We start from the raw sequence: 26,825 nt of genomic DNA, 5'->3' as shown, positions 1-26,825 counted from the left end.
GGGTAAAACCAGAAAACTGTACCCTTGACAAAAATCACCAATATTTGCAATCAGAAGCCCTCCGAAAAAAAATAATATTTGATTTATACATGCATGTAAGTTTTATGCATCATTATTTTAACTGCATGACGATGTTGCAGACGGTTGGGTGGTGTATGGAAAGCCATTAAATCCTGTTAGTCTTGAAGACTCTACCATCGTGTGACCTGACTCTAAGTAAAAGTCAATTAAAGGGGCTGGGGATATGGCCTAGTGGCAAGAGTGTTCACCTCATATACATGAAGCCCTGGGTTCAATTCCCCAGCACTACATATACAGAAAATGGCCAGAAGTGCTGTGGCTCAAGTGGGAGAGTGCTAGCTTTGAGCAGAAAGAAGCCAGGGACAGTGCTCAGGCCCTGAGTCCAAGGCCCAGGACTGGCAAAAAAAAAAAAAAAAGCCAGTTAAAAATACTCAGGGCTAATGACAATCATGAATAAATTTTATATACCATAAAAGTCACTTCTTTCTGCTTCAAAAATGAAGCTCGTGTGTTACATGTTATGGAAGTAGAAAAGTTTAAGGGAGATAGCATTCACCTGTATCCCTCAAATTACATACCCACTCTATAATGTTCACATTATCCTTTGCATACTTGAATATTCAATCTCAAAAAAATACAAATAAACCTTCTTAGGGAACTTTCCGGTTCCATCCTGGAAACTTGAGCCTAAATCTTTTTCATTTTCTTTCTTGTTGATCAAACATATTTCAAGTGTCTCTAAATCCCAACCCCCTGCTAGACAAAAGTGAACCTACAAACACACAAGAACTGACCTCGCTTTCTCTATAAGCCAGGCAAAATCCACCCACTACAGTAAGTCCAACATCTGGAACAACTTCTAGAGATCCTCACAGGCATAACTATTCTGGATATAAAAGACTTCTGGGATGTCAATGCCATTTTTAAAAGCTGAAAGCTGTCTTAATTTTTTTATTAATTAAATTTTGTTGGCAAGATGTTATGCAAAAGGGGTACAGTTACATAATAGGGAAGTATCTTGTGATATCTTACATCTTCGTTTTTCTTTCCCTTCCCTAGACAATACCCAGTGTACCAACCACCAAGTTGTCTAATATTTTAGCACACATCTGCTCTCTTTTTTGTGGTTTTGGGGGGCTTTCTCAGAATGAACATGCCAGAGACTCACATGGATCAAATAGGGTACTACTAGACACCTGTCAACACCTTTGTACCCCTGAGCCCAGAATCAGCTCTTAAAGAAGAACCCTGAGATGAGTCACAGAAATCTATAGAGTGTACAACGGAAGAGATAGCAAAATTAAATTCTTCTAAATGTTTTGTGTATCTCTGAAAGGAAGTCATAAGGCCCTGTTACCAGCAATGAAACATCCAGAGGATATAAAAAAGATTTCTTTGCTTCTCTGAGTCTCCAGACATCACCTTGGGGCAACAGTTCTATTTTGCAATGTAGCCACAGCTGGACTCCTACCAGGAGTTTTATAATATGGAGTGACAACCTCTCACAGTTCAATGCTGTGAAAGTATCTCGTGATCTTTTGGCCAAAAGCAAACAACACACTATCAAAACTGTCATCACATGAATTCTAGTGATTGTCTTGTGTAGCAATTACTGAACTAACTTCTCTTGGCTGTCCCAAGTCTTGGTGGCTTATGAACTAAAGGGGAAGGTAGTAGCATTATTATAAAGTGTAAGAATCCTTACATGTGAAATTTTATAGCCTTCCTATAACAAAGCATTTTCTTTTCTCTAAAAGATATCCCTTTGTGCTTCAGGAATGCATATTACTATATGCTGGTTTCATTGTACCTGACAACTTTTCTGCAGATGGGATGTTAAGCACAACCCTTCATTTCAGTGCTTGAGCTGCAGGTGTCCATGCCTGTGTGCTTACTGCTTGTGATCTGAATTCCCATCACACTTAAGGATGACAACACTGGCCTTGGATTTTTTTTTTTTTTTTTGGACAGTCCTGGGCCTTGGACTCAGGGCCTGAGCACTGTCCCTGGCTTCTTCCCGCTCAAGGCTAGCACTCCACCACTTGAGCCACAGCACCGCTTCTGGCCGTTTTCTGTATATGTGGTGCTGGGGAATCGAACCTAGGGCCTCGTGTATCCGAGGCAGGCACTCTTGCCACTAGGCTATATCCCCAGCCCTGGCCTTGGATTTTTGATAGGCATTTATGATTTGAAATATGTACGTACGTTTCAAACCTTTCAGTAATTTTTCTGAGATATAAATAACTCTTTATGAAAATATTTAAGCAAAGAGATATGTTCTGTTCATTGATATTACATGATTAAATATCAAGTTAGAACAACACACTCATGGAAATGAAATTGTTTTACTGGGACTTTAAAAAATCTTGTCTAAATCTTTTTTTTAATTGAGTTGACCCAGGTTCCAGTGGCTCACACCTGTAATCCTAGGTACTCAGGAGGCTGAGATCTGAGGATTTCAGTTCAAAGCCAGCAGGGAGAGGAAAGTCCATGAGTCTCTTATCTCCAATTAACCACCAGAATACCAGATGTGGCACTGTGGCTCAAGTGGTAGAGTGCTAGCCTTGAGCTGAAGAGCTCAGGGACAGTGCCCAGGCACAGGATTCAAGCCCCATCACTGACAAAAAAAAAGATTTTTTAAATTGGGCACTGGTGGCTCACTCCTATAGTCCCTAGCTATTCAAGAGGCTGAGATTTGAGGATCATGGTTCAAAGCCAAGCCCAGGCAGGAAAGTCCAGAGACTCTTATCTCCAATTAACCAGCAGAAAACCAGAAATTGAACTGTGGCTTAACGTGGTAGAATGCTAACCTTGAGCAGAAAGGTTGTGGGACAGCACCAAGACCCTGAGTTCAAGCCTCACAACTGACAAAAAAAAAAAATTGAACTGAGTATAATCTTTTTGTTTTTCTACTGGTGGGAGCATGCGCGCGCGCCCACATATTTCACTCAAGGCTCTACTCAAGCACTCTGTCACTTCAGCCTCACCTCCACTTCTATCTTTTTGCTCGTTACTTAGATATAAGAGTCTCACAGATTTTCTGGTTAGTTTCAAACCACCATCCTCAGTTCTCAGTGTCCTGAGTAGCTAGGAGTATAGGAGTGGGCCACCAGAGCCCAGCTATATCCTCTGTTTTGATCAATATTTTTCTTTTTGTTGGAATACTTACATTTATATCTGTATAATATTTCTGAATTTAGATACATTTTATGGTTTGGTTATTATTGCAGCTTTGATCACTGTGTCTATACTTTTTGTTAACTCATATCTTTTTTCTGCTACTAAGCAAAATGAAAAGTTATTCAGAAAAAAGATTTCCAAATGCACTATTAATGTTCTGGACATGAATCCCTTGCTAACTATGAAGAACAAATGTCTTTTTTAAAGACAGAAGGGTTTTACTTAAGAGATAAATGAATTTGTGAATACTTAATGTCTTCAGTTAGCAGGATAATGTCATCAGACTCAACTATCCTCAGTAAATCAGCCTTATTTTGGGAAAAATATTCCTTTTGTAGGTACATGGATTTCTTCCCAGTTCCATCTAATGTCACTACTGACTTTCTGTTTGAGAAGAGTGCCAATTACTTCCACTCAGAGGAAGCTCCTAAAAGAGCTGCTTCCTTGGTTCCCAAAGCCAAGATCATCACCATTCTCATTGACCCATCAGACAGAGCATACTCCTGGTATCAGGTAAGGAAAAGATAGAAGCCATCAGGGGAAAGAAAGTATGCACTCAGAACTCAGAGGGTTCCCTCTTGTTACAGCCACCATCTGGAGTTCTAACAACAAGGAGAAAAGGAAAGGAACACCAACTGGATTATATCTGCAGGAAAAAAAAAAATTTCTTGTTTCCCTGAATAAACCAGATTTCTCAGTAATTTGTATTAATTTAGTCAATTTACTTAATAAATGATCCATGAAATACAGAAATTGAACTGACATGTTGAATTGAAACACCTTTGTACAGCTACTTTAAAATAATTTTTAAATTGTATATAAAAAAAATAAAGCAACTAAGGTATAAAAGGAGTAATGTTGCTGGGCACTGATAGCTCATGCCCCTAATGCTAGCCACTCAGGAGATCTGAGGATCGTGATTTGAAGCCAGCCCAGCAGGAATATCCTTGAAACTCTTTCTCCAATTAAGCACCAAAAAAAAAGTAGTTTTTGTAAAGAAATATGTATTTGTATATATCTGCTTCTTTTTTTTTTTGTGAGTCCTGGGGCTTGGACTCAGGGCCTGAGCACTGTCCCTGGCTTCTTTTTTTTTTTGCTCAAGGTTAGCACTCTACCACTTGAGCCACAGCGCCACTTCTGTCCATTTTCTGTATATGTGGTGCTGGGGAATTGAACCCAGGGCTTCATGTACATAAGGCAAGCAGTCTTGCTACTAGGGCATAACCCCAGCCATATCTGCTTCATTAAAAGTTGAATGTTTTAATAATTTAGAGTCTTTTCATTAGTCGACTTTTTGTATATGCCATAAAGGACAAGACAGCAAAAATTCAATGACTGCATGTTTTATGGCCTCTGTTGAAAGTCTGCCATTGTATTGCAAAAATGGCTATGATGATATGTAATTGGTTAAATGAGTAAAGGTATCTGTGTTTCCATAAAAATCAGTAGAAACAGACTATAGACCACAGAATGCTGACCCCAGCTCCAAAAGAACTTAAGTAATGTTTGCAATGAAGAACCGATTTAATGATAAAGTATATACAGTAATTCTTCCATCCTGAAATCCTAACATGTCTACACCTGCTCTTTTTCTCATATATTCATTTTCACTATGTTTCTGATATTGATTTGAACCTAGTGTGGAACCTATCACTTTGATACAATAACAAACTCTACTAATACTCATCAAATATATTTTTTACTTTAATAAACCATGAATAATAACTAGGAAAAAAGGCAAACCTCTTCTAGTCATTTTTTGTTGTTGTACTAGGGCTGGAACTCAGGGCCTAGGTGTTGTTCCTTAGGCTTTCACTCCATGCTGAGGAACCTTATTCTGTAGTATCATAATGATCAGAGGCTAATTCCCTGTATTCTCAGTGACTCACACAGCTCCCATCTCCATACAAGTGTGATTTTAAACAGCTCACTTCTTGATCACTGTGATACTACAGATTAAGGTTCCTCAGGATAGAGCTCTTTGGTCAGAGTAGCTGTCCCAGGTCCTCAAGTGAAAGGACAGATGGTCATAAAAGGCTCTGTTTCAGGGACAGAGTGGAGAAGGGCTCTCACAAAGCAGATGGAATCCTATATGGTGCATGGGTGATAACCTAAATAATAGTAGAGCCACCCTCGAAAGCTAAGACCCAGGGAAATCCACAATTCCTTATCCATGCCAAATATAAAGCCATCTTTTAAGTAAAAACGTACATCAAATTTTATGCTGGCAGATTTGAGTTTGTGCCTTTTACCTTTTCTGTCAACTATCTTGGAAAAAAAGAGAACGAAATCCTAATTGACTCAAAAGGAGAAGTAGAAATTGGAGCATGGGCAACCACTTAGCCCTTGAAAATTGGGAATTTGCAGAAAAGGAGGTTTCAAGGCTAACAAAACAGCCTAAATACTGAAAATAAATCACGCTCCTGTGGCAAAATGCAAGCCTTAACAAAATGTAGTTTGTAGTACAGTGCTTGAATCCCAATTGCAGCAAATTTGCTATTCAACTAGATGTGGTAAACATCCACAAACTCCTCACTAAGCCTGAATGTTTATTGCTCAATTTAAGAAAAAAAAAAAGGTGATTTTTTTTTCAAACCCATGGGCCTGCGCCTCAGCCATTATGAGATACTTTCTGGTTTGGATAGCTGCTTTCTACATTTTCTGTACAATAAACGATCCTGATTCACTGCAAAGGTTACCATTAGATAAAATAATCTTGGCTTTTAGATGCTAGGTTATGATAAAAGCTATGGATTTTGGATAATGTACATGTCAAGAGTTTTCAGTGGTTTCTCCATTTAAAATAGCTGTTAGGGCTTTTCTAATCTGAAACTGCATTACTAGGTAGAGCAAGAGCTAGGAGAGTGCTTCTTTATTATGGATATTCACAGGGCATGATAAATGATTTGCTTCTGTGCTGAAAAAGAGACGTCTGTGCCGCTTTCAAAAGTTTACTTCCAGAATAAAAAATAGACAGCAAGGAAACAACTCAGGAAAGTTGGTTAAGGAAGCCTGTCAACAACAACAATAACAACAAAAAAACTCAGCTTTTACTATGTAAATTCTTTTTAAAAATACACTCTGTCATAATTTTAAATTTTGGTGCTCCAAGTGAAGAGTTTCACCCTTTATTAATTTCAAAACAAATAGCTCTCCATCAGAGATGACTCCTTCCTTTCGCTCTGAGACTTGTCACAAAAAAATATATATATATATATATGTATATATATACGTATATATATACATACATACGTATATATATACATATATATATTGGGGGTTGGGGACATGGCCTAGTGGCAAGAGTGCTTGCCTCCTATACATGAAGCCCTCAGTTCAATTCTTCAGCACCACATATACAGAAAACAGCCAGAAGTGGTGCTGTGGCTTAAGTGGCAGAGTGCTAACCTTGAGCAAAAAGAAGCTCAGGCCCTGAGTCCAAGGCCCAGGACTGGCAAAAAAAAAAAATGGTTTTTCATTATTAATGTCTCTGGTTCAAGTCAGCTGAGTTGGCCACCTTCTCCTACAGCATCAGCGATCACACGAGGACCCTGCGGCTCTCAAGTTCAGCTTCTACGAAGTCATCACAGCTGGGCCGCGGGCGCCGCTGGAACTCAGAACCCTGCAGAAGAGATGCCTGGTCCCCGGGTGGTACGCCAGCCACATCGAGAGATGGCTTGTTTATTTCCCCCCATTTCAGGTACGAAGCAGTAAGCATTTTCATCATGAACAATCGCATTAAATTGATGATTTTGCCTCAACCACACAGGGATTGTAACTCACTAAAAGATTACTCACTTCCACTCCTTAGCTGTAAATAATGGGACTGTGGCAAAGAAAAATAGATAGGCAGAGGGATAAAAATGGTTTAATTTCCTTTCGAAGAGTATTTCAGGACAAGTGTCCCTGCTCCATTTTCTAGTGGAAGTCTGTCCTTATAGAATTTCTGAAGCTTCTGCTCTCTGGTGCTTATTCTGATGTGAATAAAGCTTGAAAGGACAAGATAAATATTGTTTTGTTCAATTAAGTGCCACTGCTTTCCTTCTGAATTAACTTGCTGTACTTTTCATAAATCCCAAGGTTTTTTATCCCCTCAGATTCCTAGCTTCTCTTCTGCCCATCATGAAATTAGAAGACAAAGCCAGTCCATGTAATGGGCTGGATCAGAAATCCAGTGACAACAGATGCAGTGCGGCTTTGTGTACTCGCATCTAAAACCATGCTGTCCAGGATAGCAGCTGCTACCACATCTGGCTAATTAAACTTCTATTAGAATTAAGTAAAAGTTGAAACTCAGCAATTCATTGGCATTAGTCATATTCCATATGCTTACCAGCAATGTTAGATACAGAAATTGCAGGATATGTCTATCATTGAAAGAAGTTCTATTGTAGATTAGTTCTGGTGTAGATTAGGAACAAACACTAGAAAAGAGGTATGCAGAAGAATCACATTACAGAGGGCTTCATTAGTGCCTACTAACATTTTCCTGGGTCTACCATCACCAGAATAACAAATTCCTGGGTTTCTTGAGGAATTTTCTATCCCCATAAAGGTTCTCTTTGAACCTTCTCTTCTCCATGTGAATTACTGAAGAATTTCTTCAAACTATATGGAGTTTCTATAGAGTTTATTTAGAATTTCTTCAAGCTACACTGGGAGTTCTATGCTAGGGTCCCACCTCCATGGGTTCCGCATATCAAATCTGGTCACTGACTCCAATGTGCTAAATAAAGAGATGAGCAGTACCACGTGAAGAGAAAGGTTTATTACACAATGGAAGCACACTGTGGGAAGAGGTAAAGCAAGCATGTCCAGGTATAGACCTGAGCTTTAGGTTTTAGTAGAGGATGAATTGGGGCAGAGGGGAGAGAGGCAGGCGCCTTGCAGGTAAATAGTTCCAGTCGCAGGTGTCATCCAGTTGATCTAGGTGACCAACATCTGAGCATGCTCAGGCAGCTGGTGGCTGGTCAGGACTAGAGAGACATTGTTGTGTAGGGGCCGGTTTCAACTCTTGTCCCAAAGTGTGATTCACCCCTCTTGCCTTCTTGGATTCCAAGGCAGCTGCAGAAGGGACTGCAAAGAGAAGAGCTTGGAGCACTGGCACACAAAGTGGAGGCAGACATGCCAAGTGTCTCCTGCGCTTCATGATCATTGTGGGCATTTGCAGGTACAAGCAAGGAGTCGGTGCTCTGCAGGAAAAATAGTTTCCAATACCCATCATATTCTTCCTGATTGAGTTGTGAAGGACACATTCTCAGTCTCATTACAGCTGTGTTTATCATGACCCCTCTTTTCTATATCCTCTGTCATCAACATGACTGAGGGAATTCATCGCTTTGTTTTCAAATTTGGTTTCCATTCGTGGTTTCTGTAGTCACCTTTTTAAGCACCCTTGGTCCTTACGAGAGGTGTTTGTTTTCATAGTGTCTGCAGACTTTTCAGGCAACAAAACACACTAGCGTGCTTAATGATCATGATTTATTTCTTGTTCCAGGTCATTAATGAGGATGACCTAGTTGCATCTAACGGCATGCAAATCCCCTCAAGACAGTCTCTGAATAAGTGCAGAGCATAGAGATTTTTTTCATTACAACAACTGACATATATTTCTTCAACTGTCTCTTCCTTATTATTATTCCTTTGGTAATTTAGTTGCTAATTATCGATGGGCAGCAGCTAAGAACAGACCCCGCCACAGTGATGGATGAAGTACAGAAGTTTCTAGGCGTCTCTCCTCATTATAATTACTCAGAAGCTTTAACGTAAGTTTATATTTTAATTAGTTTACTAAAGTTTTACCAGAGAACTTACTTGAAAGAAATTTGTGACTACATGATATAATTGTCTGGTGAGCTGTTTCTTAGGTATTAATTATCTTCTTTCTCTCTTTCTTTCTTTTTTTGCCAATCATGGGACTTGAACTCAGGGACTGGACACTGTCCCTGAGCTTTAGCACAAGGTTAGCACTCTACCACTTTGAGCCACAGTGCTACTTCTGGCTTTTCTGTTTAATGTGCTACCCAGGGCTTCATGCATGCTAGGCAAGCACTCTACCACTAAACCATATTCCTAGCCCTTTAATTATTTTTTAGATTGGCATTCATCTCTGGGGAAAGAAGCTTTAAACTGTGTGACCATGACATGTTCTGAGCCATCTGTTGATTCCTAATTACACAAAGATTTGCCCTGAAAAGAAAGTAGAGAAACAAAATAGTTGTAAGGCACCAAATCAACAACTGACCTTAAGAGACAATATAAGTTGGTAAGGGCCAAGCCTACTTAAAGGACAGCATTGGGTATATCAGAAAAATAGAGAGGAATTCATTATGGACTTTCATGTGGATTTCAAAACCAATGTCATGCACCAGAAAATGACCCACTAGGTGGCTGAATACACAATGGTGGGCTTCTTGACTCACTGTAAATCTGACTGTATCATTCCACCTTCAGAAACCTCAGGAGTCATGGCACTGGTTTAATATTTGGGGTTTGTTCTTGTTATTTGTCTTGTTTTGTTTTGTTATTGGTTTCCTCTGCTTTGTTTAGGTAACTAAGACTAGGAACAGGTAAAAGAGGCATGAGAATATCAGAAAGCACTCCTTATAGGATGCTCATTTACCTGAGCCTCTTTACACTTTGCACTCTAGGGAGGCCCTCACCCACCTAGTCCTGAGTCTATGTTTTTATACCATTACTGGGCTCAAACTCAGGGCCTGGGCTCTGTCCTTTAGCTCTTTTTTGCTCAAGGCCAGCGCTTTACCCCTGGAGCCTCTGCTGGCTTTTGTTGTGGGTAGTTAAAAATAAGAGTTTCATAGCCTTTCCTACCCAGGCTGGCTTCAAACTTCAATCCTCAGATCTCAGCCCTCTGAGTAGCTAAGCCTGCAGGTGTGAGCCAACAGCTTCTGGCTCTGAGTCTAGATTTTTAAATAGGATTTCTACATGACACTGTCCTTTCATAGTGGTTTGCAATCTTACGACGGCCAGGCTTCTTCCTAGCTCATGTGCCTGAAGCACAGTTAGATGAGAAGGACAGGGTTATGGAATCAGTCCATGGTGCTTTTCAGTTTAAAACTCAGTTCCAGAGATAAGTGATTTTCCTTTCATTATACATGTTACCAGGTGTCAATTTAGAAAAGTATGAACAAAGTATCTTTTACCTCTCAGCCTCCCTGGCAGTGACCAGTTGGGAAGGAAACCTCAAACACTGCTTGCTGCTTACATTCCCCACAAGTCATACACAGAGACCTGGAAGAGATGCAGTTTGCTTTGAGGACAATAGAGACGTTTTGAGCTTTCTTCCTGAGAGTCGCTTACTTTTCTGTCACTATTAACCTACAGATTCTGTTCTATGTATCCCTACCACTGCTAAAGTCTTGTAGATCTGAGTTCAAGTATTAACAGACACTAGCCTTAAGCATTTAACATCTGACTTAACCTTTGAGAAAGCTGGGTGACTTTTGCTACAGTTTGAAATCCAAGTCCACCTTCTGCCTTCTATCTTTTTAAGTATCTCTTTAGAAGAGAAAGCTTTTATTTTCTAAATCGCTTTCTATTTCAAGTCAGCTTATCTTCGGGTGTTTTCTTTTATAGAGCATATGGCAAGGCATTGTATTTTCAGAAAGAAAAGAGAAGTAGAGTATTCTATAAAGACATAATCTCTTTCTTATGGAATGGCCCTTGACCTGCATGCTGTGTATTTGTCTCCTCTGTATCCAATTCAGCAGCAAGGTCTTTTTATTATTATTATTCAATTTCATTGCTGAGAAAAGGCAATGTAAACTAAAAAGAAATTAATGCCAAAGAAATGTGCTATGTACAAAGAACAATGGGCCATTTCATACCTGGGATGTATCTGCCTAAAGTTCCCTATTATATGATTCTCTTTCCTGGTTGGTGGGCTCAGTGGGTAAGCAAGAGAGTAGAATCACAAGATAAGCAAAGAAACCACAGTTTCTGGTCCAGCAGGGACCCGTGGCTCTCACCCTGCTGATAAAGATAATGCAGTTCCAGTCAGTTTCTTTCTCTATTTTCTTGCCAATCATCCATTGGCCTGACAGAGCTTGTAAAAACCAGCAGTGCTCTTGTAGAATATCTGGAAGCTTTATGTCATTGTCTTGGGTCTACAGTGGCCTTTCTTCATTCACCCCATGCCCTTTGAAGTTGCTTATCTGAGTTCTGTCCCCACTGAGCAGTTCCTTCAGTAAAGTAATGTTGTACTCACAGCTGTTTTACGGTGCTCTTTGAAATGACCGTAAGTACTAAATGTATATTCTCAGAAATGACCATTACACAATTACCAAGAGACCTTTTTGTTTACTTTAGTATTGCTTATTTCCCTGCTAATGATAGTAAAGGTTATCTCTTCAATGCTTAAGAAGGATTTCTTTCAGTTAGTTTTGCATGGATGTATTAAACTATAAACCAATACAAATCCTCAAGTAACCACATAAATTTGTAGCTAGTACAACAGAACTAGGTAAAGGACTTGTATACTAAGGGTTATGCTATGCAATCTTGCCATGCAAGAATACCCTAAGAGGTGTCTAAACTGGTAGTTTTCAACATAGAAATCCTAGTGTCTACATATGTAACTGTAATCTTTGTACATCACCTTGACGAAATTAAATTTTTTAAAAATCTTAGTATCAAAACTATTTTCAAGAAGAATGATTCCATTCTGAAAAAATCTTCCACTATCAAAGTGCTGTTTATTCCTTCCCATAATTTCTAGGGTATGTGTGTAAGAGAGAGGGACACACACACACACACACACACACACACACACACACACACACACAGAGTATACTGGGTCTTGAACTCAAGGCCTCACATTTGGCTTTTTCTCTCACAACTAGTACTCAACAACCTGAGCCATTCCTCCAGTTCCAGCTCTGTGCTGATTAATTGGAGCTAACAGTCTCACAGTTTGTCTATCCAGGCATCTTCAAACCAAGATCTTCAGATCTCAGCTTCCTGGCTACTGCCAGGATTCTAGTGTGACCCATCAGCACTCAGATCCTTCCCACAATTTCTAAGGAAAGTGTCAAGAGTCCCAAATATGAATCATTAGATAGTTTGACATCTTAAAATGGCTTACTACAGTCATTATGTGTTTTAAACACTTCAATTATGTTTAAAACAAATCTGTTTTTTCCAATGGGTTTGAATGTGATATAAATGCAAAATTCCCCATTTAATTAAAGTAAGTTGCTACCATTTTACACCTCTTGTTCAGCATAACTTTAATTCCAAAATAATAAATTGGATTGATATAGTGGTATTAATTTTATTCCATCTACATGTAATACAGTGTTTTCAAACTGATTAATCATTTGAAAGAACCGAGGGAAAGAATGCCTGACATGGATGTTTCTAATTCATAAACACTAAAATGGAAAATATAAGCTGTTAATTTTCCCATAAACATATCCATTCACAGCTATCACCTAGCCATCAATGACCAAGGCAAAAGAAGTCTTCACATTCAAAAAATACTAGTTAAATACCTGAACCTGGCATTTCTCAGTTAATGTCATTATTAAGCCTAATGAACGAAAGAGTGTTACATGAATTTTTAATTTGCTCTGAAAATTGCACCAAGTGAGCAATGAGAATCTAAAGGCCAGAGATTGAACATTGTATGTGTGTGTGTTGTGTTTTGTTTTGTGATTGAGCTTTAGCACAATCGTAAAAGACAGAATCTACTTCAAAATTCAGAAATATTTCAGTCATTTCTAGTATCCTTTTCCTTGCAACGAAATTTATATTGCCCAGAAATTCTTTTCCAACCCACTGCCAATGAGTTTGAATTTTTAAAAAAAATACCATATTTTTAGTAAAGAATAGCAGCACATTGACTATAATCTGTTGTTTCTTCAGATAACCCACAAGAGAGTACCTAGAAATATTAAGTATTGAAAAGAAAACAAAGTCTATCCAGTTTCTTTTTTATAATTATTATCTTTAAGTAGCACAGAGGGGTGTCATTTAGCAAAGCTGTAAAGCACACACACACACACATACACATGAAGCAGAATTAGAACTCAGTCAATTATCTCTGGAACCCACACTGCCAACTGCTTAAGAGCTTCCCTTCCCATTGGCAAAAGATGTTTGAACAAGAGAAAAACAATACTGTGCATTTTTCCTAATCAACAATATGTCAACAAAAAATACTTCTTTAAGAACTAGAATGTTCAAACTAGCTTTTTAAAGTGGCATCTGGTTTAGGCAAGTCACAGCAGAGGATCACAAGAGCCCAATAGCTATACCCTTATGAACACATAAGATGATACTAAGTGAAATGAACTCCATGTTATGGAAACGATTGTTATATCACTGTTGTAACTACGTGCTATGTGTAACTGTAGCTTCTATTATTGATGATCTTCTTGTATCCCCTTCCTGTGGTTGTACCTACACTATCTCTGTATCTTATCTGAGTATATTGGAAACCGTGTATACTGGTATTAGAACTAGGAAATCGAAAAGGAATACCAATATCGAGAGACACAGGGTAAAAAATGACAAACAACTACAAAAGCAATACTTGCAAAACTGTTTGGTGTAAATGAACTGAACAACTCATGGGGGGTGGGAAGGAAAGGGGGAGGGAGGTGGGGGGAATGAGGGATGAGGTAACAAACAGTACAAGAAATGTATCCAATGCCTAACGTATGAAACTGTAACCTCTCTGTACATCAGTTTGATAATAAAAATTAAAAAAAAAATAAAGTGGCATCTGGCACAGAGACAGAAACCATCTCCTGACACACTGTCACTTTACAAATAAATATGTAATCATACTTAGGCAAATTAGAACCACATTGATATACTACTACATGCCCATCAATATGGCTAGAATCCAAAAAACAAACCAGATAGTTATAAATCCAAAAGAAATTACTAAATGTTGGCAAGAATATAGAGAAACTGGAGCCCTTGCATACTAGCCATGTTGGAAAGCAGTTTTGCAATTTCTTAACAATTAGACAGAAATCCACCAAGTATCCAATAATATTGCTAGGAATCAACCTCAAAATAAATAAAAACCTAAGACCATTAAAAACAAAAACTGCTGGCAGTGTTCTTCATTACAGCTAAAAACAAGAAATAATCCAAGTCTCCAGCAACTGGAGAATGATTTAATTTGGTGAATCTATACTAGAAGATAAAAAGGAAATGTCCTTAAGCACCAAACTTATAGTCGAAAGGTTGTGTGTCTAAGATCGAGAAATGGGAGATGATAATTGGGCCCCAGTAGGCTTCTTTGATTATTTTTAGATGATAGAGATATTCTAAAATGATTGTGGGGATAAATTTACTAAGTATCCTTGAACTGTATACCTATAACAGTAAAGGTTATGACTTCTAAGTTGTGCCTTAAGAATAAAATGTGGGAAGGCTGGGAGTATGGCCTAGTGGCAAGAGTGCTTGCCTCCTACACATGAAGCTCTCAGTTCGATTCCCCAGCACCACATATATGGAAAACGGCCAGAGGGGGCGCTGTGGCTCAAGTGGCAGAGTGCTAGCCTTGAGCAAGAAGAGGCCAGGGAAGGTGCTCAGGCCCTGAGTCCAAGGCCCAGGACTGGCAAAAAAAAAAAGAATAAAATGTGGGAAAGTGGCCTTGTGGCTCAAAATGCTCAAAATGCTAGAGGGCTAGCCTTGAGCTGAAGAGCTCAGAGACAGCACCCAGGCCCTGAGTTCAAGCCCCACAACTAACCAAAAAAAAAAAAAAAAAAGAATAAAATGTGGGATTGAAAACATGGGCAGGGTGGCAAAGTGCTTGCCTAGAATGCACAAGGCCCTGAGTGGCTGAAAGGATAGGAGAATAAAATTTGCCTTACTAAAACAATTCATTAGGGGCTGGGATATGGCCTAGTGGCAAGAGCGCTTGCCTCGTATACATGAGGCCCTGGGTTCGATTCCCCAGCACCACATATACAGAAAATGGCCAGAAGGGGTGCTGTGGCTCAAGTGGCAGAGTGCTAGCCTTGAGCAAAAAGAAGCCAGGGACAGTACTCAGGCCCTGAGTCCAAGCCCCAGGACTAGCCAAAAACAATTCATTAGATCACAAGAAGTATGGCCACTTTTGGAGAGAAACGATGAAAAACAAACCTACACTAATAACCACAATAATGATATTTCAATTTTGCACTTCATCTGCCGTTTTTATACGGAAATGTTACTTAACAGCATTTCAGACATACTTTAACCTTTTAAGTGTTATCTGAATCCTCCTTTGTTTTCATCTGCTTGAGGTGGATCATGTTTCAGTGCAGAAATTAATGTAGAACTGCCAGTGGTTAAATGCTGATATTCTCCTTTGAGAATCTTGGTACCCAGCCCACAGATTTCTTCCAGTTCTTTCTAGATATCCCCTGGTGATAATCCATAGAAGCATGAGCCCGTGCAATCAAGTTTTGTGAAAGACTACTATGTGCAGGACTTCAGGAATGCAGAGATAAACTAGTACTGTGGGGGGCTGGGAATATTACCTAGTGGCAAGAGTGCTTGCCTTGAATACATGAAGCCCTGGGTTCGATTCCTCAGCACCACATATACAGAAAAGGCCAGAAGTGGCGCTGTGGCTCAAGTGGCAGAGTGCTAGCCTTGAGCAAAAAGAAGCCAGAGACAGTGCCCAGGCTCTGAGTCCAAGCCCCAAGACTGGCAAAAATAAAAAGCTAGTACTGTGTCCAAGACAATAGAGTCATAAAGGCAGACACCACATCACACATGGCCCTTCTTCCGGAGGGGCTGAGCTATAAGTATGGCAGCCAGTGCTTATGCAGAAAGCTTGTTTCCTTCCTGTTCCATTAGACCTCTGTAGTTCTAAGGCTGTTATTAGTGGTCCAAAGGCTATTTTTGAGAAGCACACTGCTGCTCTTAGGAATAGATGTGGGAGATCTTTAGGTCTGCCAGACTTTCTCAGATGAGCACTGGCACAGTTTGGTTTGTGGGCTCAAAATCACAAGGCCGCTTTTCAGCAGCAGGCCCACATCCTCTGACTGGTCTCTGTGAGGAAGTAGCCTCTCCCCTAGGCCACCTAGAAAATGATGACTTCCCTTCCTTCTGCTTTCCCATGCTGACACATTCACACACCCCTACCTGTTATCTAATGCTCAGACATTTGTTCTTGGTCTCTCTCACATACAGAATTTTTACCTCAATAAAACCCTGAGTGATATCCTGCTGCATGATATCTAATCAATTAGCAGATATGAGAAAAGAGCCTTTTTATTCTTTTATTCTTAATTTCAATACATGTGAAATTCAAAATTTCTTAGATAAGCCTGTCACCAGGCTGCTCAGTCTAACACACAGGGCATACCTGTCCTAGCCATGTATACTACCCGAGGTAGTAGCAAAATAGCAGCAGCTGCTCAGAGTCTGAATTTTGATCATGAATATTTAAAACATGTCAGAATTCAAATTCAGAAATGGATGATAGCAAAATATTAACGAAAAATAGTATTCACAGAAACAGTGCTTAGTAGTTTTCCCAAGGCTTTTCTGCATAAATTTAAATAATACTGTGTTTATTAATGCCTACTTCAGTCCTCTGAACATAAAATTAATTAATTCAGTTGTTTCATCTATTGAAACAAGAACATACATTTCATGAAGATGTATCATGTTGGGTCATGATCTTATACTGCCTTTAATAATAACAAGGAAGAAGTAGGACGTGATTCATTTATTTTGTCTAATAGCCAAAGCAAGACAGGCAGTAACCTGAGTTAACATTCTTTCTCATAAGGCTGTCATTATAAGTTCCACAAAATTAGCTACATACAGACCATACAAACACACATTAAATCAGGCAGAGTTGAAAAGATTTTATTGATGTGTAATTTTGCATACAACAAAATTTTCCAATCACAATTAGACAATTCAATTACTTTTAACAAACATACATAGTTGAATCCACCACAATGAAATCAAAGAACACTGCAATTCATCTTGAGTTTTGTCATGTTCTGTGCATTCGAAACTTTCCCCTCATTCCTGGATTCTACTAAGTAGTCCATGTGCTTTCCAACTTTTAGCATATTTTTGACATTCTTCTGTTTTATCAGTAAGTAGCATTCCTTTCATCAACTGATGGACAGAAAAGTTGTATCCATTGTTGGCTATCATAGACAAATAATTTCTATCAGCAACATTGATATTTCTATTTGTTTCACATATCAATCGTTAAACTTAGACATGCCCATGAATTTTTAGTTTTAATTTTCATTTTCCTGATGACTGATGATAATGCTGAGTAAATTTTCATTTGGTTATTGATCATTCACATTCATTTTTTTTGGTTAAATGTCTCTTTCAGCTGGGTGCTGGTGGTTCATACTGTAATCCTAGCTACTCAGGAAGCTGAGATCTGAGGATCAGTTTGGAGCCAGCCAGGGCAGGAAAGTCCAAGAGACTCACCAATTATCTACTCAGAAAAGGCCAGAAGTGGCGCTGTGGCTCAAGTGGTAGAACACTAGCCTTGAGCACAAAGAAGCTCAGAGACAGAACAAGCTTCAGGACCAGTATTTTTTTAAGTCTCTTTCAGTGTTTTACTCCTTCGTCTTCTTCTCTTCTTCTTCTCCTCCTTCTCCTTCTCCTTCTCCCTCTCCTTCTTCTTCTCCTTCTTCTTCCTTCTTCCTCTTCCTCCTCCTCCTCCTTCTTCATTGTCAAAGTGAAGTACAGAGGAGTTACAGTTTCATATGTAAGGCAAGTACATTTCTTATCCCCTCCTCCCTCATTTTTCCCATCTTCTCCCCCTTCCATCACCCCCGCCCCGAGTTGTACAGTTGGTTACACCAATTGGTTTTGTAAGTATCGCTATTGCAATGGTTTGTCCTTTGATCTTTTGTCTCTGTTTTGATATTCCCTTTCCCTTCCCTAGTTCCAATACATGTATATACAGTATCCAGGGTACTAAAATCAGTTGCAGTAATAGCAGAGGTAAAAACCACAGGAAGGGAATATGAGAGAAAAAAATGTTACGATTTCACATGGCATGTTGAAAATAACTACAACAGTGATATACCACTTATTTCCATACTCTGTTTTATTGGCATTGTTATCTTTAAGTTAAATTGTATATGCCAAACATAAGTCCCTTAATAGATATTGTTTCACAAATATTTTCCTCACAGTCTGTGGTTTACAGAACATGACAAAACTCAAGATGAATTGCAGTGTTCTTTGATTTCATTAAAGTTTTGCCTGGTTTAAAGTATCTTAGAAGAGCAAAGCTTAAAATTTTGTTGAATTCAAAATTATAAATATTTTTAATTCATCCAAAAATTTTTGCTGAATCCAAAGGCTGAAAATATTTTGTTTTCTTTTGGGGGATGTTTTTTGGGGGAATTTTATTATAGTTTGATCACCTAGGTTTAGTTCAATGATCCATTTCATGTTAATTTTTATAGAGTATAAGAGTTAAAGTTCTTTATTTCTAGGTAATATCCTGAAGTTTTTCCTAGTGTAATTTGCCTAAAAAATCAATTTCTTCTCATTGAATTAGCCTGGAACCTATTTTTTTAATTAGTTGGCCAATTACTTTGTAGATCTAATTCTAGATTATTTGTTTTGTTCCATGGATCCATTGGTCTCTTGATGTAAATATGACATAGATTTGATGATTGTAGCATTACAGCAAATCTTGAAACCAATAATTATAAGATCTCCAGCTCTCTTCTTTGTTTTCAAAATGTTTTAAGCTGTTTTAGCTTGTCTAGGTCCTTCATATATATATATATATATATATATATATACATATATATGTATATATATATAATTTTCAGTTTCTCTGACTTTATAAATCATATTGAGGTATTGTAGAAAATGTACTGATTCATTATAAATAGCATCTAAAACTGTTTCCTTTTGTATCACCCTAACTTCTATCAAAAATGAGCTATAAAAAGTATTGGAAGGAAAAAGAGGATTTGTAGAAATCCTAAGTGAATTTCTCAATTTAGTAGGTAAATTCCTGGTAAATAAAAAAGGAAATATTTTTCTTTAAGATTTCAAAAATACATTTACTACTATAAGAAGGGATTGCTAACAGAAACTACACTATGGTTTATAAGTGCTCTTTTTAACCATCTTTAGCATGAAAGTAAGGCAGGATAAAGCACTTGTTGCTAATGACGGGGCAGTGAGGGGAAAGAACTCGAACACTCAGGATGCAGAGGTGGTTTACTTGGCGCAAACCCAAGGGAGAGCTCTTGTTAGACAACCAGGGACAAGATGGAGTTTAGAATCACAAGAGATGTACTAAATACTTGTCAGCTTATTTTCTCAACTATTTTTTTACATTTTATTTCATTGTAAAGACGATGTACAGAGGGGTTACAATTACATAAATAAGATGAGTACATTTCTTTTTGAACTATGTTACTCTTTAAGCATTTTTATTATGTATTACACACCTCAATGAAACTAATAAAAACGTAAATGATCGGAAAAAAATAATTTTCAGTTTCTGCCAAACAAAAAGGCCAATTAATCTTTTAGATGAACTCACTCTGAATCTGTAGATGAATTCAGATAGAGTTTACTTTTTTTTTTTTTTTTTTTTGGCCAGTCCTGGGGCTTGGACTCAGGGCCTGAGCACTGTCCCTGGCTTCTCTTTGCTCAAGACTTGAGCCACAGCGCCACTTCTGGCCATTTTCTGTATATGTGGTGCTGGGGAATTGAACCCAGGGCCTCATGTATATGAGACGAGCACTCTTGCCACTAGGCCATGTCCCCAGCCCTAGAGTTTACATTTTAGATAAATTTGGAGAGTTGACATTTTTTAAGTACTTAGTCTTCTGATCTAAGAACATGATATAGGTCCTTTGTTTCTTTTAATAATGCTTTGCAGTTTTCAGTATGGCAATTTTTTGTTAACTTTATCCTCGGGTATTTTAGTGTTTTATGCAACTTAAGTGCTTTTATTTAAATTTCCAAAATTGTTCACGAAATTTTTGAAAAATACTGGGAGTAGCATTCAGAATAATATAAATTGAAAAGCAAAGGAAAAATAATTACAAACAGTAATTCTAACAGAAAAGAAAGTATGGTAATAGAACTATTGTACAAAGGCATATTGTACAAAGACCAAAGAAAAAGTAATTATAATAGAGAAGTATGGTAATAGAACTATTTTTAAAAAGACAATATGGGGCTGGGAATGTGGCTTAGTGGTAGAGTGCTAGCCTTGAGCAAAAGGAAGTCAGGGACAGTGCCCAGGCCCTCAGTCCAAGCCCCAGGAATGGTAAAATAAAAAAAAAAAAAAAAGACAATATGAAAGAATTACCATTAGTCTTATTTTCACTTTTATATCCAATCATGTTTATTATTCAAAGTTTAAAACTTACTCAGAGACAATGAAAACAGAAGTCCTGGAGCCTGGAAGCCAAACTTGTCATGAACAGAGTAGTGAAAAAGTATATAGTCCTAGAAAAATAAACCTTTCTCCCTTTTTACTTTTGATTAAATTTGTATTTAGTGAGAGAAAGAGCCAAACTGTGCTGAGTTCTATAGGATGGAAGGAACGATTTCCTTAAAAGATTATACTAAAGACACCAATGAGAGTAACAAAATATTTTGGTAAACTGAAATGCAAATTTAATATGCCTCTGTTACTCTTATTATCATAATGGCATAAAAATCTCATTTGCAGGCCCTGTTACTTTAATATGGAATTCATACCAAAAGACTATAGCTCTGTAGGAAAAAAAAAGTTAAATGAGCCAGACACTGGTGTTACACACATGTAATCCTAGCCACCCAGAAGTCTGAGATCTGAGATTCTATTCAAAGCCAGCCTAGCAAGGAACATCTGTGAGATTCTTAGCTCTAATTAACCACCCCAAAACCAGAAGTGGAGCTGTGGTTCAGTGCTAGAGAGCACTAGCCTGGTGCACAAAAGCTCACGAACAGTGCCCAAGCCCTGAGTTCAAAGCCCCATGACTGCCCAAAAAGAAAAAGTTAAGTGAAATATAGTTGGAGAATTCTAAAAATAATCATTCCATAGCATACTGAAATTTTTTCTCTTACCTGACTCTGTAGTTGAATGATACAAGTACTATCTAAATCCACAGACACAGATGAAGACTGATTTGTCATTTTTAAAAGGAATTTGAAAAAATGTAGACTGAAACTTCATTAACTTTTTTCTTTCCAGATAAGGGAGACAGCCTTATTAATTTCTATTAATGGGAGATCTTGTGCTGAATTTTTTTTCTATTAAGAATCTGGCAAACTTACAAATATGACAGATGGATTGAGAATTCAGAAGTGTGCCAAAATATTTTATGGAAAGGGCTGAGCAGAAAATATTCTAGTTTCTCTAGTTACAGACTGACACCCAATTTTAAGTATATATGCTAATGGTCAAGATGTTATATAAACTGCTTAAAAATACTTTTTGAGTTGGTTTTTTTGTTGTTACTGTTTTCTAGATTTGATTCTCACAAAGGCTTCTGGTGTCAGCTACTGGAAGAAGGTAAAACGAAATGCCTTGGGAAGAGTAAAGGGAGAAGATATCCTCCAATGGATTCTGATGTGAGTATGGCACTCACAAACCAAATGTGCAAGGTGATGAACAACAATACCATGTAGATTCTCTAAAAAAGCAACTAAAGGCAAAATTCAGTCTTCCTAAAAAGTAAAAGTGACATTTGGGTTTCAGTACATCTAAGTTGGCTTGCTTTGATGTTTCAATTACATTTTATTACTGGCAATGCAAGAATAAAAGAAAGAATAATAGAATTTGCAGTGGTGAAATCAAACAAAAAGCTTAACTTCTCCCTGCAAAAATACTGGCACCTGCACAGAAATTTTAGCATGAAAAATGTTAATGAGGGGCTGGGGATTTAGCTCAGGGGAAGAGCACCTGCCTGGCAAGTGCAAGGCCTGGAGTTCAGTCCTCAGCTCTGGGAAAAAAAAAAAATGTTAACTAAAACCATGACAGGAAATATACTAACTTGAAATTGAAAATAAGATCCAAAAAAATTTTATGGCTAAATCATTCTGTAATAGTAAATGTACTAGAATAATACTATTGCTTATTTATATACTAAGCTTTGAACTGTTCGTATGCTAGTAAGATAAGAAATTAATATATTTTTCAGCTATTAGACATTCTAACAGACAATTTAGGTCTTAGAGAAGGGAGACATGCCTACCATAGTACCTAGTGTTCTGTGTTTATTCTGTTCAGAATGGTGGCATGGAGAACAAATTGCTATATAGCTCTTTCTTAGTTTGTATAGTCTGCATTTTTACAACAATGCTCAGTTCATATATAGGAAAATGTATTCATATTTTTATTTCATAGTCCATCTAGATAGCTTATATACCTGGAATATAAGAATGCAAGGAGGTTATGAACCCAGAAATTTAAGTAAGATTTAACAATAAATCTGAATTTATTTGAAAAGTCTTGTCCCATTATAAGGCTTTGAGGACCATTTGTGGTGTCAGGCCTGCTTCTTCTCAATAAGGTCCCAATTATATTCTGAACAGAAAGCATGGCAGAGGGAAGTTCTCTTGTTTTGCTAAAGAAATTACATTCTCAGGACTCTAGTACCAAAATACACCCTTGAAGCTGTGAAAACATTCCTTAGACATTAAAAGAATGAAGAAGGCAATATTTGAAAAATAGTTATAGCTAGAGTTGATAGAGATATTGACAGTACTGGGGTTTGAACTCAGAGTCCCTCCCTTGCTAGGCAGCCACTCGACATGAAGCATGCCTCTAGTTGTATCGCTGCACTGGTCATTTGGAGATAGGGTCTCCCTCCCTACCTGAGCCCACGATCTGCCTGTCTTGTGCTTCCCTCCAGAGCTGAGATGACAGATATCTGTCACCTCACCAGCTTCCTCCACTTGGAAGGAGTCTTTTTTTTTTTTTTTTTTTTTTTTTTTTTTTTTTTTTTTTTTTTTGGCCAGTCCTGGGCCTTGGACTCAGGGCCTGAGCACTGTCCCTGGCTTCTTCCCGCTCAAGGCTAGCACTCTGCCACTTGAGCCACAGCACCGCTTCTGGCCGTTTTCTGTATATGTGGTGCTGGGGAATCGAACCTAGGGCCTCGTGTATCCGAGGCAGGCACTCTTGCCACTAGGCCATATCCCCAGCCCCTGGAAGGAGTCTTTTGAACTCCTCGGTCCAGGTTGGCCTGGATCCATGACCTACCTCAACTCACCCTCCCATACAGAGTGATGAGAGGTGTGCAACACCACACCGCCTCCAGCTATGTGGTTGAGGGGTCTCGCACATGTGGCTGAGCTGGCTTCATACTGGGACCCTCCCAATCTCAGCCTCCAAGAAAATTAGAACAACAGGCATTAGATCCCAGCACCTGGCTAACACATCCTTACATGAAAGCTACATATTAAAGCTAACACATTTCAAAAACAGTATGAAATGTCTTTTTCTGGTACTGAATTTTTCTTCCATTAATGTAGACACACTGATATATTACACACACAAAAAATGGTGGTAGGGACAGATAGGGAAAAACAACATTTCAAGATATAAATTCTAGATCTCTCAACAAGATACCATGAACTGGGCACCAGTGGTTCATGTCTGTAATCCTAGCTACTCAGGAGGCTGGGATCTGAGGATCACGGTTCAAAGCCAGCCAGGGCAGGAAAGTCCATGAGACTCTTATCTCCAATTATCTACCAGAAAACTGGAAGTGGCACTGTGGTTCAAGTGGTAGAGTGCTTGCCTTGAGCTGAAGAGCTCAGGGACAGCACCCAGGCCCAGCATTCAAGCCCCACAACTGACAAGAAAAAAAAAACATAACATACATAATACAGATTGGGTTTTTTTTTTTAAGGGAATATAGCAGCTGGTTTGTGGAAATAGCTTCCGAGAGGAAGTAAAAATTAAGAAGCCTCCACAGAGGTCATGGAAATATAAACATGTAGATGGACTAGGGAAAACAAGTGTTCACCTTGCTCTTTTCCTCTCCCAGTGTGCAGAGAAATGCCAGAATCCCTCACCCAAGATTGTCAACAGCACATTGTACGATGTGCTAACTCAACAGTCCCCCTCCTTGATAGAAATTCTAATCCAGATCTGGTTTCTGATATTTAATCATAGTCAAAATACATAAAATATGCTTTAATAAGCAAGCTCAAATGTGCTTTTCTTTCTTCCGGCCCTCTCAGAGCAGAGCATTTCTGTCCAGCTACTATCGCGACCACAATGTGGAGCTCTCAAAGCTGCTGCACAAACTGGGGCAGCCTCTACCCTCCTGGCTGAGACAGGAGCTGCAGAAAGTGAGATAGCACTGAACAAAAGAAAAAAACTTCTGAAGAAACCACCCTCCATGAGATAACACATACCTTTCCCAAAGCTTCCAGAAGCTACCAAAAGGCTGTCAAAATATAATATATACCTCTTCACAAAAGAAAAAAACAGTTCCTTCCATGTGCTGGCATGTGGATGATGAGAAATAAAAGGGAGGAAAAAAGGAGACAAAATTTTATTACAAGCCTTGAAGCCTATGGCCTTCCTCTTAACCCATATCTGAGCCTGTGGGATTATCCTAGACTACTGTGCACTCTTGTGGAAGTCAATAGCAACCAACATAAATAACAACCACAAATGCAGGACTGCTGCATTTCACAGTACTAGATACACTTTTGTATAGCAACGAAGATTGTGTCTCTGTAGATTTTTAGATCACTGTTTTCCTGTACAATGTTTTCTTATTTGTGGATTCTATAAAGTATCCTACAAAATGAGAATCAAATAAGTAAATAAATAAATCACAGTGTAAAATAAAATTCCAAAAGCAACACTTGTGAAAAATGCCTGCCAAAATTCAAATCCACCCCAGTATTTAAAAGAATTACATATCATAATTTGTGCTACATTAGAGGGTGGAAGAGTTATCTATGGACTTTATTTGCATCAAAAATCAAAGGGAGAGATGTGCTATTGCAAAGAAGAAGTCATGGTTTACATATATAATCTAGGGCATTTGTATAAAAATTACTTATTCTTCCATCATAATAAAACATATAGTATTGCAAACCTGTAGATGGTGAATAGAAACAGAGTAAATGACATCAACAAGCAATAATGTATTTTTTTCTCCCTCTAAGAGGGAGATATGGTTGAGAACTCTATGCCTATAAGCTGAAAATCTATTCCAGTCCTCTAGTTCTGTAGAAATGCATGCATACAGTCTGAGGTATGTGTCATCTCCAGAAGCAAGCTGACTTTAAAATGTGAATAGCTTACTTTTGCTGTTTCCCAAAACACAACCCACTCAGTGTAAACCAAGGAATTTCCCTAGATACTATGTTTAGGGTATTTACATTTAAATTTTTGATAAAATGACATTTGCCAGGTAGTTCAAAATGAAATTGTACAATGTACAAATTTATAATTTTTTTAAAAATCAATTCATGTCAGGCATTGGTGGCTCACGCCTGTAATCTTAGCTACTCAGGATGCTGAGATCTAAAGATTGCAGTTTGAAGCTACCCCAGACAGTCTGTGAGACTCTTATCTCCAACCAACCAGCAAAAAGCTCGAAGTGGAGCTGTGGCTGAAATGGTAGAGAACTAACTAGCCTGGAGCACAAAAGCTCAGGAATAGCACCCAGGCCTTGAGTTCAAGACTCAGGACTGGCACAAAAGAAAAAAAATGTCTTAAAGCAAAATCATTTGGTCAAAAGGTGAATCTTTATGCTGACTGCTGTCTCCTTTGAAGCATCACATGGCAAATGTACTAAGAAAATTGCCATCCTTTTTCACTAGGAGGCTCAAATATAGAAAGGAACCAGTAGTTATATCCAAGGTCATGTTTTCCTTTGGCAACAATGTTTCTACCAATAAAAGAGAAAAAAATGAAAACTGATCCATATATAATTTTAAAGATGAGACTGTACTATTGAACTTCTAAATAAAGTTACCAGTGGCATCCTGTAGCTTGGTAAATAAATCTACTCAATAGCCAAGAGCTCAATCACGCTCAAAGCAAAGGAGAAAAAAGAAGAGATGGTACTACAATCAATAGTTTTGGAAAGAGCATCACATTCTAGAAGTCATGAATGATTTCTGTACCATATGCCCAAGCAGATTATATGTTAATCAGAAAGTAACATGGATAGGGAGAAATGAGATGTAATGTCATTAAAAACTAGCTCTGTATAAAATGCCCTTTTCATTGCTTAAAATATAGAACTTCCTCGGGAAGAAATGAAATGGTGTTTATAGCTGTAATACTCTTGTCATTCACATTGAATGAAAATTATTGGAAACATTTTTTTTCTCTGAGCTTTTTAAAAGAAAAAAATCTGGATATAATTCTGATAGTGGCATGGTACCTCATATGTATAATAATAAACTGATAAGAAAATGAAGATTTGGGATCTGGTGATTTTAAATATTAAGTACTGAAAGTATACACTATATTGGGTGAGTGTGTATATGTGTGTGTGTGCGTGTGTGTGTGTGTGTGTGCGTGTGAAAGTATGCACTCCTTTTCTCTGGGGAAGCCTGATTGATACATACAGTTTGGCATGGAATCCATCAACAAGAAAATCTACAAACTATTTTGTGTGTGATTCTCACCAATAGCAATAGGATTGAAAGGCAGCTAATTCTTTTCT

The 26,825-nt window shown here is 38.2% G+C and overlaps 1 protein-coding gene across 2 annotated transcripts in view; it reads left to right on the top strand.

Moving 5' to 3' along the window:
• The window catches only part of LOC125341474 (bifunctional heparan sulfate N-deacetylase/N-sulfotransferase 3), a 139,572-nt gene extending 114,018 nt beyond the window's left edge, over positions 1–25,554 (top strand). Inside the window, exons 10-14 of one of the 2 annotated variants that reach the window (XM_048333535.1) lie at positions 3,540–3,714; positions 6,731–6,901; positions 8,857–8,966; positions 21,651–21,753; positions 24,370–25,554. In XM_048333535.1, coding sequence (XP_048189492.1) covers positions 3,540–3,714; positions 6,731–6,901; positions 8,857–8,966; positions 21,651–21,753; positions 24,370–24,489 — 679 coding nt within the window. In that variant the 3' untranslated portion in view covers positions 24,490–25,554. Of the gene's footprint in view, positions 1–3,539; positions 3,715–6,730; positions 6,902–8,856; positions 8,967–21,650; positions 21,754–24,369 lie in introns of those variants that run through there. The other variant, XM_048333536.1, reaches the window with a different exon arrangement.
• The last annotated feature ends 1,271 nt before the right edge of the window (positions 25,555–26,825 follow it).

The sequence above is a fragment of the Perognathus longimembris genome, chromosome 24 (assembly GCF_023159225.1).
Source record: "Perognathus longimembris pacificus isolate PPM17 chromosome 24, ASM2315922v1, whole genome shotgun sequence".
Taxonomy (NCBI): Eukaryota; Metazoa; Chordata; class Mammalia; order Rodentia; family Heteromyidae; genus Perognathus; species Perognathus longimembris.
This window is presented reverse-complemented; position numbering and strand designations above follow the sequence as displayed.